At 37.1% G+C, this 16,597-nt stretch overlaps 1 protein-coding gene across 2 annotated transcripts in view; it reads right to left on the minus strand.

Moving 5' to 3' along the window:
• The window catches only part of zmp:0000000755 (phosphofurin acidic cluster sorting protein 2), a 51,262-nt gene extending 34,927 nt beyond the window's left edge, over window positions 1-16,335 (minus strand). For both annotated transcript variants that reach the window (XM_055030023.1, XM_055030022.1), the window contains exon 1: window positions 15,987-16,335. In XM_055030023.1, coding sequence (XP_054885998.1) covers window positions 15,987-16,192 — 206 coding nt within the window. In that variant the 5' untranslated portion in view covers window positions 16,193-16,335. The remainder of the gene's footprint in view (window positions 1-15,986) is intronic.
• Between the last annotated feature and the right edge of the window lie 262 nt (window positions 16,336-16,597).

Raw genomic sequence — 16,597 nt, forward strand, 5'->3', positions numbered from 1 at the left:
AAGTCTCTACTACAATTATTTTCTGTCAAAGCAATGCCAGAGATGGCCTAAATATGGACAAAGAGGTGGTAGTCAAAAATGCAGAATGACTGCAATCTCTGACATCTCTGGTTTTTCTCCTGCAGGTTTTGCTGATGACAAAACTTGGAACAGTACTAAGCCTTTTGTCTGCAGTTTTTGCAAAATGATGACCCTGTCTCATATGATAGCACACAGTTTACATTACGCTGACACTGCAAAGTTTTTAAACATAAACATACTTTGAAATTCTTGTGCCTTCAAACATTTGGAAATGGTATAATAATGGATTATGTGACTGGAGGCATCTGGGAAAGAACATAATTTGTAGAGAGGTAAACTTAGACGTAAAGCTCTGTCTAACATTACAAATGAAATGAGTTAAGGGAAAATAAGTTGTGTTGCAAATCTCCAAAAAGGAAGTATCTTTAGATCTGAATCCACATAAAACGTATATGAAACACTGTTGGTGTTCTTTTTATTTAACAAAAGATCTGTTGTTCTGCTTGAAACAATGAATACATGTTTGTAAGAATTTTAGAAAACCGTCTCTCCGGCAGGAAGTGATTCATGAGATCTAAATCATCTTCTTTCAAGGCCGTCAGCCAAAGAAATGCTTCCACTTTCAGAGTACATGTGGTCTCTATCACTGTGCTATTTCTGGACATCTTTGTGATAGTACAATTTCAAACAAAAACACTAATTTATGGGTCTACCAAAAATAGCAGCAGTTGCAGCCATGGGGATACTTGACATTAAGAGATGAACTGATCAAACTTTCTTCTGGCTAAGAATTTCCAGTTATCTTCAGGTTCTGACCAGTCAATTCTAATGTCGGACCATTCAATTATTTTTCTAAGGAAAAGTACTTTTATTATGACTGCCACATACTTTTCACTTTAAAATCATCTACTTTTCCAGAGTGATACTTCTCAAGGTGATAGCTCCTTTCAGCCAGGAATTTTGAAATATAAATTCAAAATTCCCCTATGAAGTTCTGGCAGGTATTTCTACAATGGTTAGAAATGATAAACTGAGGCTGGATACATAGACATATCGACCATGATCAACAGATGATACATGATACATGATACAGACTAAGCCTGAACAAGAACCCTAACACTGCATGTCCCCAATCTTTATTTGGCTTAAATCAAAATTAAAGGAGTACATGTTATAGATAAATGTTTTAATGGATGGCAGTTCTTAGTTATGATGCATTTAGTAAATGAAGGAGAGGGGAGTAATTGTTTTTTGTTTTTTTTTGTATTTGACTTTCAGACAACAGGTTATACAGTCTCTTCCCAATGCCAAATCATATCATTGCTGCATATAAAAATAAAAAAATAAATTAAAAAAACTGAGATATGATGGCTTAAAAAGTGACTGTGCGGCATAGCTGTTATGTTCCGGCTGCTCAGCGATCTGACCCAAAGATACGGCAAAGGAGCACTCTGACTTTAACAATATCCTGCCACAACAGAAGGGGCACTTTTGCTATTCTTTTCCCTGGTCAGCAATCTAGTTGATGTTTTGCCAGTTCCATGCCTTCGGATCACTGCACAGCATTTGTCAGGGGCACAAAGCTGGGGGAAGTGGTGAATGAAGACTGAGTGATGTAACAGAGGTCTGGATGAAAAGAGACACTTTTTGTCCAGTATGTGCTCATAGGAGTTTCAGCTTTAAAGAAAAATTTTCCAGTAATACTTTCACTACTTTCAACAAACCATTTCTTGATTCTTTGTGATGAGAATACAGTGAAATTCAATAAATAAAGCATCCTGTAACAGAATGCTCTACATTAAATTCTTCAGTTCTTCAAATTGAGTGGTACTGTCCTACATAAGTGGCAGATAAAAAAAAAACACTGAGGAAAAGGCACTTTCTGACGAAAGCCAAAGTACTAGGTTATATAATAACGCCACAGTTTATTCTTGTTTCAATGTATAATTCAACCCAAATAAAAGAAATGCTGTTCTGAAAGCAACTGCTTTTGAATATTTTATTTGCCAACACCAAGCACAAGTACAACTCTATTCAAAATGGGGACTTGCAAAAGGAACAACTAAAATCTCCCCAGGCTACAAAACAACCACACTTACTGCATCTGATTTAAATTGTCAAAGTACAAAGCCAAAAACCACATATTGAAACTATATGTTGTAAATCCCAAAAACTCATTAACACTATCATGAACAAACTGTCTTTTTCATATATTTCCTTAATAAACTAAAAAGCAACATCGAATGGAAAGATAAGCCTTTTGTGCAAGCTGTGGAAAAGCAAGAAGACTAATGGTTAGTTATTTGGAAAAAGTTAAATTAATTCCTAGGCCAACAAAAGTGGCCCAAACCAGAAAAGACCAAAACAGTTTTAAGAGATTTACACAAAAGTGTGTGCCATAAGAGCTTAGCCTGCACTTGGGCTTCCATCAAAACCTCTTTTAGACCCCAAATATCTGGTCATGTGTGCCAGATGGCCATATGCTGATTGAGCTTTAAATCCCTGAATGAAATCTTCTCATGGTCACAGTGTGGAAAAAAACATGGAGAGTAAACAAAGTAGAAGTCTCTTTTAAAGCAAAGCCAGATTTGTGATTGTCAGGTTTAACAGCTAAAAGTAATATTAAAAAATGACAAGAATATAACCTATGTGAGATAAATGTTTAAGAGGCAACCAGGTTTTACAGCTACAGTTTAGGATTCAGAGCTGTCCATGCGTGTTTAACATGACTTATGAATGTCAATACTTTGCGTCCAGCCAGAAGAATCCATGGATCAGTATGGAAGTGTTGGAGAACCGCAGAGAAAATATAATTGAATAAAACTGTAGTAATTTTGTTCTACATAAAATACCATTTTACATGAAAATGGTATACAAAATAGTTTTTTGCATAGAAAAAAATACAAAATGTTCTTTAATCACCCTCAGAGTTGTGCTTATTCTTTCCTAGATAGAGTCAGCAACTGAACAATGCTTTGTAAGACTGACTTAACTTCAACAGGAAAGATGGCGACATTTCATCATCACTGGACTTCATCGTAATCCTATGGGGAAGTTTTGTAAAGTCTTTCATTTATCATTCATGTAACTAAAATGGTACATTTAAATTTAGTAGTAATGTATGCAAACAGATAGATGTTGTTCATCAAGTCTGATGAACATCACATCTTTACTTATATGAAGCCGTACTTATTCATAAAAGCACACCCATATCAAGTAATTTCCCCTGTACAGTGGACCAATACATGAGAACCCATTTAAAACCACTCACAAATACCCGTTTTAAAAGTTTAAACACTAGATTTGTCTTATGTACAATGCAAACTGTCTTGGGAAGCCGCTTACAGTCTTCCACATCTCCGCTCTTGGGTTATAGCTAGTCAGTGGCATGGAAAATTATGGTAATTCTAGATTGGCTGGTTGATATTTCAGCTTCCCAAATTGTATTTTCTGTTTGATATTTTAGATAGAGGAAGATATTTGACTTTTCTACTAATTTGGAGTTATGTCCCAAAGAACCATGAATAGACAGCGACCCACTGTACAGTTAAACCACAATAAAAATCTCTCCTTCTTATTAAATATTCAGCTTGACTTCTCAGTGTGCTCCTCATCAATCAAGAACAGGTGTGTCAAACTCAGCCAATGTGTTTTGGCTGAGAAAGATCTAGAAGTTGCAGAATACCCACCCATAAGACCAGAATTTGAAGATCCCTGCTCTGCACAATCAACAGGATTTGCTGATTTTTTTTTTTTTTTTTGCTGTAACTTTTAAAAGCACTCTCCAAAAGTTGCAATAATATCACCAATTTTGAAGAGGGGAATGGTTTAACTCTTTTGTGTTTAGTTTTATTATTCAGCACTTACCATCTATTTTGTGCAGAACAACTGTTGCTGAGGATTTTAATTTGCAGCAGCGTGGAGGAGTATAGGTGTCAACACTTAGACATTACACCATCAGAATAGACATGTTATAAAAGACAATGATGGATTGAGATGAAACGATATTCTTGTGAAGCGGAAGGATGCAAGAGCTGTGCCAATGTTAATACTCCATAATATAGTATTAGTGTGGTCAGGAGCCCAGCCATGGTACAATCCGACTGTTATTGGGATTAATGCCATATTTTATGTAACTTTACATGGTACTGTGTTTTACAGCTTAGTACCAGATTATATTCCCATTTGATTCAAACTAGAGCTTCTCTCACACTTTCAAAAGGATTACTAATAGTGAAGAGTGAATCACAAGCTCTGCTAGAACCTGATAGCAAAAGTAGGAAATAGAGAATGGTAAACTTGTAGAGAAAACACAATTTAATCGTCAAATGTCAGTCTCATTAGCAATAGCTTAATAGAAAATACAAACCTGTTGTGCATTCACAACCTCCAGGGATTTGACAGTAATTTTCAGGAATTCGCTGGAATGAATTTTATCTTTTGTTGCTGATACTGCTGTAGCTGACATCTCTTTTGTCTGTTTTCTATCCTTAAACCGACAAAGTCAGCAGGTTTGTGTTTGTGATGGACACAGAATACCAGATCATCCACAGGACACCATACCACAGTTGAAAACATAGACGAGGCAGAAAATATGAGATGCTTTGTCTGTGCAACCTAACATAGAGTTAATCATCAATAAGGGTGGGCCCTCTATCTTTCAGTGCATGCATTTCTTGAATTCACATCGTGTCTAAGCAACCAGATTTACAGATGAAGGTAAATCCTGTAAATGTAACTGCCTCTGACAATGTTATGACTGAGCTTTAAAATTATGTTATGATAGATGGCCTGTCTCATTAGAATGTCCCTCTGTCTCTGTCAACAGTAAAGCTACATTTAAGAACCATCTGTGTGTCAAATTAACTGATCAAATAAATGCAAACCTCTTCAGAGAAGATTTATTCTTGATAAATTAAACAGTTTATATGAGGTTTGGTCCCATGTTGGCACCCTGTAAATGTAGAAAAAAGACATTTCACCTTATGAAATACTTTATTTAAGTTAGAAGAGTGAAAAATAATCTTCAGTTGATGATACTGTACTGAATTGTGGTTATTTTGACTTGATGCGTGGTGGAAAACACTTTGCATTCCAAAACATGAATAAGTCATGTGCCTTAATTAACAGACTGAGTTTAAAATATTATTAAAGACCTCTGTTGTGATTAAATTTTTCTACTAACAAACTAAACAAATTTTCCTCAAAAAATTAAAGGCAATTTTATTCAGGTTAGTATCTTTTAAATGAGCCAAATTTGGAAATATTACGGTTTAAAAATAGGCAGAAGTGATAGTAGTTATAATTCCTAAATTAAGGTGACTTTAGGAGGAGTCGTTGTCGTCTTGCAATCACAATATTGTTGAATTTCGGCATCTTCTTGTTCCATGTCCATGTGCCCCTGGGCAAGGCACTTATCCCTAAGTTGCCAACCAGTCTGCATATTGGTGTATAAATGTTTCTCTAGTGTAAAGCACTTTGAGTGGTCAATATGACTGGAAAAGTGCTTTATAAATTCAGCTCGTTTACATCCAGACACCACATTAATTAATCAAACATCAGTTCAAATTCCAGTTTTAGAGTTTACTAAAATATTTATGCAACTGATAGATTACATGTCTAACTTAATAGTGCTTTCAGCTGCATAAAAATAAAAAAAAAACTTGAAGTGGCTCTGGTTTTTCTGTCACTAACTCAAAGTACTTCAACACCATAGAACCCCTCAACCTTTGAAAAACTTCTCTAACGCAGCTAATTTATCACAGAAGTAGACACTTCACCCACTGTACAGTTTGAGAAGAGATAACCAATGACTACAAACAGACTACTCTGACATATGCAGCATGCATATGTAAAATGAAAAGACCCTGGAGAGTTTATTATATTGAAAGCATAGTAAATCAAAAAAGAAAAGGCCATTAAATAACAGGGTCCAACAGTATTTGTGTCAATTGCTGCTGTTCTTTGAATCTTGCCAATTTAGACATTCACAGCTGCTAGCAAGTCAGAGCAGACAAATTCTTCTCCAGATCAATACAATCTCATTCAAATTTCTGATTGTAGTCGAAAAACATCACTGGGAGTGAGAAACTAAGCACGCAAACTCAAAGATCACTCCCTACCAGCATCATCACAACATCCAGCAGAGCAGTGCGAGAGAATGCTTTGACTCCAATGGCAATACAGCAGACAAAAGAGCAGAGGATAGTGAAAAGATCTTTTTCTGTTGGGTGCTTTTGTTTAACAGTCAGACGACAAAACTCATTTGATCTGATGTTAATCTGAGTCAGACACAAAGAGTTTTTTTTTTTTTTTTTTTCTCAAACAAAAATAATGGGAAAACAAAGATTTGTGGTTTTCTTTTGGTTGGATCTACACTGAAACCATTTCTGGCACTTAGGCTGAAATATCAACTGAGTTTTATTATTTATATTTCAAGCTGACATTTGGTGGCTGACTGTTCTTTAACTCCAAAACTATTCACTGCTATGTAGAGAAGCTCTTTCAGAAAGAAAAATGGCCTTGGAGACCTGGGGTTAGCATCTCTCATAAATGCCTTAATTAAGCCATAGCACCTTTGTAAGACTTTTCCTTTCAGAACAAAATTTACTCAGAGAAAAGAATCACTTCTTCACATTACTCAATAACAATGATAGAACAGTTGATGCATATAATCCTCCTGTATCATCAGTGTCATTTGGAATGAACAATAGCAGCCTGAACCAGCCTGCTGAGTATGCTCTCCAGTTCACCTCCCGAGGCCCGACATTTCCAAATGACTAATGGACTGGATGTATAAAGCCTCTAAGTTCTCCAGAGATTCTTGCGTTTCTCTCAATCCATGCAGAAAGAAAAGCACAACCTTAGCAAACCGGCCCCGATATCTCCAATGGTGTCAGTTAAATCCGGTGGATTTCATTATCATTTGACTAAGTCTTAGGTTTTAATCTATGAAGCAAATATCCCATTGTTTTTTTTATCATTTTAAAACACAGAAGAGGGGGTGGCTGAATGCAGTAGCGAGGTGCTGCGGAGATGGAACAGGGCTCCAGACAGTTCAGAGAACTTAATCTGTGATTAGACAAAGTGGGGAGGGCATCAAGCTTAAAGCTATTTTAAAAAATGACCCCTCTAAAGGCTGTTATGTCCCAAACTAAACAGACAAATCCCAGAGTGTGCTGGAGTTTTTTTCCCCGCACCATTTGACAATAAATCAAATTAATCTTTTCTGGTTTTAGATTCGTTAGGATAACCAAAGTACATTTTATTTACCAAAGGCCAGAAGATAATTTTCTTCACAGGTTATTTGTGGCCTTTATTTGCAGCATTTAGCACAGGGAATGGGTAGAAGGAAAAGGGAAAGGCATGAAGCAAAGATTCCAGTGCTGGGAATCTTCCACTGCCTTTGTATCTGGTATCTTCATTAATGTTACTAAATTTGTCTTTAAATTCTGAATATTATAATATTGTCTGTATAATTTAAATCATAGGGATCATTTCAGAAAGTAGAATAAGCATGACTGCAGCTATCTCAAATATGACAACAGATGAGTAAATACAGCAACACTTATTAGATTATTGTACAAGATCTGTCACTGTAATAAATGACAAAGGTGTTATCTTATTTTTTTCTAGAAAAATCAAGTAGAAACACATTTTCCATTGTTTTCATGCTGACAGGATCTTCTCCCGTGTGAGAAGATGGTGCATTTGTCTCACTCGCTTGTTCAGAAATTCAGATCTCTTTTTAACTGGGACCCCAGGATCCACCCACATGTAAATCTGGCCCTTCTTCTCCCCCTATTCAGAGGTCCAAACCGGGGGAGGAAGAGAAGACAAACACATCTTCCCCTGTGTGGAATTAAACATCCACATTCAAGCCATGAAAAAGCTCTGAGCCAGGTCAGCAAAACTTTTCAACAGTTCTGGCAACCCTTTCCTGAGAGTTTGTTGTTGGCTGACAAACAGTAAAAAGACGACAAAACCTGAAGTGGCTCGCTCTTCGGCTGCACAGCCGGATCTCGAGTTCCCAGGAATGCAAAGTGTTTCCCAAGGAAATTCCTGCTTCTTCAGGAAAGCAGGGAAGGAAACCAACAGATTTTTGACACATTTCAGGGAGTGGGAGTAGGCGAGAAGAAGGGGGTTTGAGTGTCAATTGGTTGACTATTCGAGTGTGTGTGAACAGCACATTGGAACAAGGAGAAAAAAGGAAGTACTAATATATGCTTAACGAAAAATGTAAATGTTACAACAGATATTTTGAGTCACGTCTGAGATATTTGTACACACAATTTTAAACCACTTTGTAATATTTTTCAAATTTCCGACTAAATTTCTCTTAAATTTTTTCTATATTATGGTACTGATAGAGATGTTAAAAGGGTATTGTTAGAATTATATACTGTTGATAAATATAATCTCTGAAAATATTACGGAGAATTTTTTTAGGTGAGGGCTTGTTTATTAGTAGCAGCTTCCATCAGGCCTTCAGGGAAGCGCTTGTTGTTTTTACAGTTTTCAGAGCAAAGATGAATAAAGAATCTGTCACCTACTGCAAAAACCCTGTTCTATTTAATCAGCTCCATGGGAGCCTGCAGGCATCGTCAGCTCTAGGTTTGCACCACACACCACATCAGCAACACATACACTCCAAACTGTACAACATTTCAAGCATCAAAAGCAGAGGGGTTTTTTCCCCCTTCTGTAGAAAAGCCTGAGGCAAATAGATTTTTATTGTTAATTTGTGGTCTTGTAAACATTTCAAATAAATTTGCAACATTTTTAAGAGCACTGTGTCCTTTAGATAACTAGATTTTTTTAAAATATATTTTCTATAAACTTTAGTAGAGAATCAACTAAAAGTCCCACAACTGACTATATGCAGTTTTTTTTCCCCTGTGATAGATATTTATCTCCACAACTAGTTAAGTCATTCAAATGACAAATGAGTTTTCTCCGACTTCACCTAATAACTTCTCATCATGTTTGTGTACCAACGAGGCATTGGCTGGTTTCTAATACTAAAGTTAACCAAGGTTGTAAAACGTTTCAAGCACACTAAAGATTTGTGCCACAATGTTCCTCCACTATAAAGAACTTTTATGAGATGACTTAAAAAGTGGTTAAGGCCAGAGGTTGCTGTTATTTTTTTTAGAACATAGGTTGAAGCAGAACTGCTTCACCTGTTGCTGTGCATACACAGCTAGTGTGTAACATCTGTTACAGGACTGACAATTCTTTTCAATTAGGGTATTTTCTTTTTGTTTGACTCCATTATTAACCTCAGAATATCCCTCCTTCTGTTTTATGACATTAATAATAGATATGTTAAACCATATTAGTAGCCTAATTTTTTTACATAAACATGTTACATTTTGGTGAAAATACTATGCAACCATGTTGCCTTTTAGCTCCACAGGATCATGTGGTGAGAATCTAATACAAGCACATACTAAGAACCCATAGAAAATTTTGAGTAAACAAGTGAAACTTTTAGTTATGGTAACAACATAAATTCAAGATTATTAGATTTATTTATTTGCCTGACAGAAGAAATTATATTTTTAATCTGTTGAAGAATATTTTTAAAAAGCTAAACTAATATTGATGGTGCAATGTCATTGTCCTGAAGGGCACTGGAGGTGGCTGACGAGGACTTCATGATTCCACAAGAAAACAGCGGATTAAGCAGACAGCATCTTTGTGTCCAGCATCAGATTACAAGCTTCTCTTTTCCTGTTATGAAATCAGATTACTGCAGCTCTTATGCTATGACAAACAATATCCATGCCTTGAGACGAATGTTTTGTTGAGCGAGTGACAGGGTAAATTTGCTTAACATACTGGTCTAATTTTATGTAATCTTACACCAACGTTAAATCTTTCGTCTAATAATAAACAAAGGGAATTTTAAAAACACAAGTAAAGGGGATTAACGGCACAGATGATGTAGGAGGTGGCATACAAAATCTGTGTTGACTACATATATGTAATAATGCCCCACTGATGGCTGCCTGGTAAGTGACCTAGAACAAAAACATCATGTTGCTTCAGTCCAGTTCTGACTTTTTGTTGCGGTTTGTCCATGTCACTTCCACACAAATGCAGCACAAATCAGATTTGGGGCAAGTGGAAGAAATCAAAATAAAACTGTCAGCAAGAAGAAAATGATGAGGCTGAAACTCAGACAGGCAGAACAAACCAAGCTCTGCTTACTAGAAATAAAGCTCAAATCAAGGAGGACAGATCCAGGCTGTACCTTTAAATCATCTGCACCTCTCAAAATCCAGACTGCAAAAATACCATGATGTGTTAAAGGCTGATCTAGTCAGCTTTGAAGTCAGCTTTAATGTCAAATCAGGCATACTCACTAACATGCAGTCAATTAAAAGACAAAATACACAGATGACTAAACAACTGCCATTGCACACCAGAAAGACCAGCTTTTTGTTTTGTTTATTTTTTCCTTCATTATAAATAGTCCATAAACTATCGCCATTGCTTCTTCTGAGCCAACGGTGTTTGTTCATAAGTGAAATCTGAGTGTGGTGCATTGCCTTTGTTGTGTGGCTGTACACAAAAAAACTGTGGGACCAAACCTCATGTTCATCCTCTAGGTGTGTGGTCTCTCTGGTTTTGGAAATCAACTGTCAGTTTTAAATTTTTGCCATGTGAAGCAGGTATTACTGATCGACAACAGGATATTATTCTTTATGACTCCAATCACTGGGGAAGGAGAAGCCAAAAGTCTTTACCTGAATTATTTGTACCAAATAAAAATCCCATCTGAAAAGATGTTTAACAATCTACATTAACCATAGAGCTCTCTGCAGACATGTAATACACGAAGTAGTTTTTTTCCTCGAAAACAATTATTTCACTTCTTTGAAAGGCTTAGACTTGGAGTCCAATTCTTACTTTTTAATTGCTTTCTCACTTGGAAACCATTTCATTGAAGTCACTTGTGTATACATTAACACAAAAACAGGATTTAACCTTTATATGGAAACTCAATAATCTTATAAATCTCACCCCACAACTCTCTTGATCTCTTTAATTACTCAGCAGCATGACTACAGCACGAGTCAGCTCAAAACTAAGGGGAAAATATGGGCATGTGTGTCGGTCCTTTATGTTTTTTGTCAACAGCCCCTCAAAAGGGTTTGTGTTAAAATCAGTGGACAAAGAAAAACATAAATTCCTCCAAAGAGAAGTAAGCAACAAAACCAACACCACATGGCATTTATAAGATTGGGGGTGGCAGTCTGGCAGTCATGGGAGTGCTGGAATCATAACAATTCAAGTCCAACTGTTCCAACAGGCAGCCTGTTCAGGACAAGGCTTTAACAACTCTAATCTAGCAGACAGAAGCCTCTCAAATATCAGCACAGTTGGATAAAAAGACTGAGAAGCCTCAAATGAGATCCTTTTTTTGTAGCTTGGCATTTCACATTTTTTTAAGGCTTTGCTTAAGAAAAATATTTTGATGGAGTATTTGGTCACTGGCGCTTTTTCAAATTAAATGTAACTGAAAATGAATTGTGAAATAAATTCAGTTTTCTATGTTGAACTTTACAGGCAAGCTTTGATTTTTCAATGTTGGCAGTAAAACATCTTTTTATTTAATACATTTTCCTTTACCTATGGGCTTCCACAATGCAAAAGGCATCTCCTCTTTAAAACATCATATAGTGGCATTTGTTCACTCAATTACATAGTGAATGAACATGAGTGTGTGCTGAAGATTTAGTTACCATACATGTTATTCTTCAAAATAATGAAGTAATTTGTGTTTTTACAAAGTAATAATCTCATGTGTTTACAGTCCAGTTAGAAACTATCTGAAACCTTTCTAACCTTGTTGTGGATCAGAGATTGTTATTGTATTTTCCAGGCACAAAATGCCATTTTGTAGAACACTGTGGTAACTATGTTACCTTCATATTGTACACATCAAGAAAAACCTTCAGAAAATTTGACTTCTCAATCTGACGACTTGAAATTGATCTGTCTCTTTAAGAAGTTCTTCTTTCCGACACTCCATATTCAGGATGTCATTACAACTTTTCTCCATCAACCATTCTTTGGAGAATTGGACTGAGAAGTAGTTTATTTGAGAAGCTCAGCAGATTCAAAGTTTCACTAAATATTTGCTTACTGCTGCTGCTAGTCGGAAGGAGCTTAGTGAGGACGGTGCAGGGTAAGAGTGCTTTGTAGGGCAGAAGCTTGACTGGACACTGCAGCTCCGAAATGTAGCTTTGTGGAAAAAGGAGGTGTTTGTATGAGCAAGTGTTTGGGTACCCCGAATGGTTGCCACGGGAGATTCAATGATTTCTCAGACAGTCATGAAAGTATCAAGGCATCATTCCAGGTATGTTTTTAGTGAGGGAATAACATGATATCAAGCTAAAAAGAAATGTCTACTTTAAAAAATAAATACACTTTTTAGATGGGAAAATGTGAAAAAAAAATATTATGCATTTCCATAACTTCTGAGAAATTGTGTTAAATAGTTGAGATCTTCACATTGGCCCCCATACACTGACAGCCTATGTTTTACACAGAAGCAAGTGCCGACATGTACAGACTATAAAATTGCAACAAAACATATTTAATCATATTTTGCATTATCAACAAGATGTGATGGACTACAGATAGATTTCAACCCGTGAATTTTTAGATAAAACTTTACATGCAAATTCACGGTTGTGGTTGGATGCAGCGAGGACCTCATCTAAATGCAAGAGCACAGACACAGAACAAGTGCACACCTCAATTTTACAAAGAGAGGCAACGAACAAAAGATGTCATAAAGTGGCCAAGTGCCAAGGGTGGGGTCAGCAGAATAACTGTCAAGAATCACAAACCTGTACTAGAAAACTCTGTGAAAGTAGAGCAGTGCTTTTAATAAAGTTGCCAGGTCTTAGATAGTAAAACCAGCTGGTAATTACTAACTATGCACAGCTGTGTCTGATCTCAGGCATACAACACTCACAAGGAAAAAAAGAAAACGAATGAAAAATAAGAAAACAGCAAATCAATAGCAGCCCCTTTGCCTTCATTTGAAACCATTCCATGGGCTGGACACCCACATTCGCTACAGCAGAGGAACAAACAGCTGCACAGAGAAATAGCCCAACCCCTGAAAGAATGTGAAGGCTAAATCCCCCAAAACAGGCCTCGGGTTGGGCTCTCTGCACAAGTGTTCATACAAACATGTCTGTGAGCATTAAATCTGCATAAGGCAGAAGTTACTTTGAAAATTAATTAAGCACAAAGCCACCAGGTCTAAAATCAATTACAATAAATATTTTAAGAGCCATATAAGCAGTGTCATAAATCCTCAGATTCATTAACTATTACCATTACTCCTATGCCACAGAGAGAAACGCAACTACTTTCAGTCTTTGTCCACCAATTGAATGGTGAGCTTTTACCGTGCACATCAATAATAATAATCTATTACTCTGCTAAAACACATTTGTCTTTAATACTACAACCCTTTCTAAGCTGCACACAACAGAGAAAGTCATGGGGGAAGGGAGATGAGAAATCAATGCATGAGTTGTTCTATTAATGCACCATCATGTAGCCTCCTGAGCTTGTGAATGCTGCTACCTGAACATGATTGTTCCAGCATTGTGGCAAACAAACACCGCCAGGTTCTGCTAAGAATGATGAGATCATCAACAAGTGAAGCATTTAATAGCAAGAAATGTGCAATAAAACACAAGTGGCAGGATCAGAATCTAAAATAGAAACGGTATTGTCATTTGACTTTTAAATAAAGCAATAAATTAGAAAGCAGAACCCTCAAGTCAATACATTATTTAGTGTAATAACTGCTGACTTTGAAATTTGAGTTATCACATCCAATGAAGGGACAATGCTTAAAAATTGGAGTCTGGAATGCACTTCCAGGAAAGCACAGATAATTGGGCTAATTATTGGAATTAGATGATTTCACACTTTCTCATTCTTGATTTGCCATTCAGAGTAGGGCTGCATTACATTAGAACATCTCTAACTGACAAAATTATTAGTAAATCTTGTCATGACAATCAGTGCAATATGTGCCCTTCTTCTTCCTTCCCCATTTTCTACACTCTCTGCAGCCATAACCTGTGCTAAAAAATGTCTCCCTTTTTATCAAATAAGTGATCGCAGCAAAACAAAGCAACAAGTTGCAGTTGCCAAAATTCTTCAGCAATTTTAATATATCATAAGCTAACCATGCTAATCTCAAATTTAGCATGATTTAAAATGACAACTGTAAAATAATTTTGAGTTTTCATTGAAACATCAACCCACTTCTGTTTAGCTGCAGATCTGTGCAACACTCGCTGCTCTCTTCACACAATGTGAGGTTTCTTCTGTTAATAATCAATCCCAATTAAAATGTGCATAAAAGTTGCTGCAATGCGAAAATAAATGATTTAACAATCTAACATGTGACGGTTAATCAGAAATCCTTTCCTTTTATCAAGTTGAATAAACTTTGTAAGAAAAAACTAAATGCATTGCTTATTGAATTTACATTTTGATGTATGCAAAAACATAAAATATTATATCGCTACAATTAAGGATGCACCATTTAGATTTATCCTAGCTTGCCAGTTTTGTTTGAGGTGATTGCACTGCCGGGTCTTTAATAGAGCTGGTAGATTTGAACCAAACAGAAAATTGAAAAATTGTAAAATTACCCCAATTAGTCCAAAATTATCATCGGATTCTTAGTGAACCAAAAAACATGCATCTAGGAGTTTGTCATTTTGATGCACTCATCAGGATTTCTCTATTAGATGATGAGACTGATCCCTTTGTCCTTCTCTGGCTGCATCCTGTCTTGTAAATTCAACTACATTTGTTGTATTTTTTTGTGTGTAAAACTGGATTATGTATGTACACACACCATACTCACATATTTCCAATTGTGGGAACATTGCTACAGTCCCACTTGAACTTGCATATAGCCATGCAGGAACGAAAGCAAGAGCAGACAAACAAACATGCAAATCGATATCAGAGGAAACGTTCCCCTTTTGCAAGCTCACTTTCAACCAAGCAGATCTAGGTCATAGCTGATTAATGTGCCCACAGCCCCCCAGAGATTGCCTGATCAGGTGGCAGCAATGCCTGTTTACTGACGATCCATGCAAACGCAGGGGTATTGAATGTTTCTGCATTCAGCACCATTAAAACCAAACGGATGGGCCGTGACATTCGCATGCAGAATAAGCGACAAAGCAACACACCACGCTGACCTAAAAGAGCAGGCATATCAGCATAAAAACAACTAGATATAGGATAAAAAGCAAAAACGTGTGTTGACTAAGAACTGCCTGCCAGCTCCGGACATAGATCAGTTGGATCAGCTCTGAAAGATGAAAAGGATGCCTGCTCGGCATCCATGTCCCTGTATTAATAGACAGTTATGCTATTAGGCGACATGCATTCCGTAAATCTGATCAAACATTCTCGCATGAATACGCAGCATGAGGAAAAAACAAACAAACAAAACTTTTAAATTGTTTTGAACGTAGACGAGAAGCAGATGGAATTATTTTAACTGAACTTTTGTTAGCTTGGTATAACGGTCCCAATATAATTTTACACTGAACAACTTCGGGTTTTCTGTGACTTGTTTAGGGAACAATTCTACTTAATTTGACAGTTGCAAATTAGCACCTGACACATAACATTCAAAACAGAATAAAAATAAACTGACATGTATTGAAAAGCAAAAAGCATCATCGCTGTTAGCTAGATAGCTTTAGCATTAGCTCCCGTGCTAGCTAGCCTCTGTTGTGGGAATGTGAAGAAGCTCGTCTTTCCCTGCTTCACAATACGGTAAATGAGGGCGTTGTTCGTTACAATTTATATTTTATTAAAAAATATTTTTATTGTTATTTTTTATATTCTGATTCGTTGGACAAGTTTCTCAAACACAGCAGCGTACAGGTTACCTCGGAACGCAGCTTGGAGATGATCGGTCAATCTCCCAGGTCGCAAAGAGGTTCATGGGAACGGGCATACTGCTGGATCCAGAGCCGAGGACCACAGCCCCGGCCAGCGCTCCGGTCGGGGGCATCGTCGCTGCAGGTCCGCCGCTGCCGCTGCCCGGGTTCAGGAAAGCAGCCCGAACGCCTCCTCGCTCCACAGCCGCCATCATCACCACCACCACTGCCTGGAAGCAGCTATAGTTGAGCGTCGGACGAACGCGGGAGCCGCTGATCCCCTGCCGCCTCCAGCTCCTATTCCTCCGGTCTCCCGGTTTCCCTTCACAGACTGGGGATGTTGATAGTCGGGGCGGGGCTTGTCCCCGCTGATAGGGGGCAGTGTTGGCTGGGACTTTTATTTAAGCAAGACTTGTAAACATGTTGGTGATTCTGATTCAAGGTACATTTGAATGGAAAAGGAGGTGGGTCATTGGATTAAAAAAAAAAAAACTCTGATGTTATTTTTTTACAATTTTGACTTTAATCTTGCAACGTAAATTCAGAATCTTGAGAATTTCTTAGAAAAACTGAATTTATTTTTATTACGTTATTCTCACAATTCTGACTTCAATCTCAGA

Source organism: Poeciliopsis prolifica, unplaced genomic scaffold (assembly GCF_027474105.1).
Source record: "Poeciliopsis prolifica strain line A6 unplaced genomic scaffold, Auburn_PproV2 SCAFFOLD005, whole genome shotgun sequence".
NCBI lineage: Eukaryota > Metazoa > Chordata > Actinopteri > Cyprinodontiformes > Poeciliidae > Poeciliopsis > Poeciliopsis prolifica.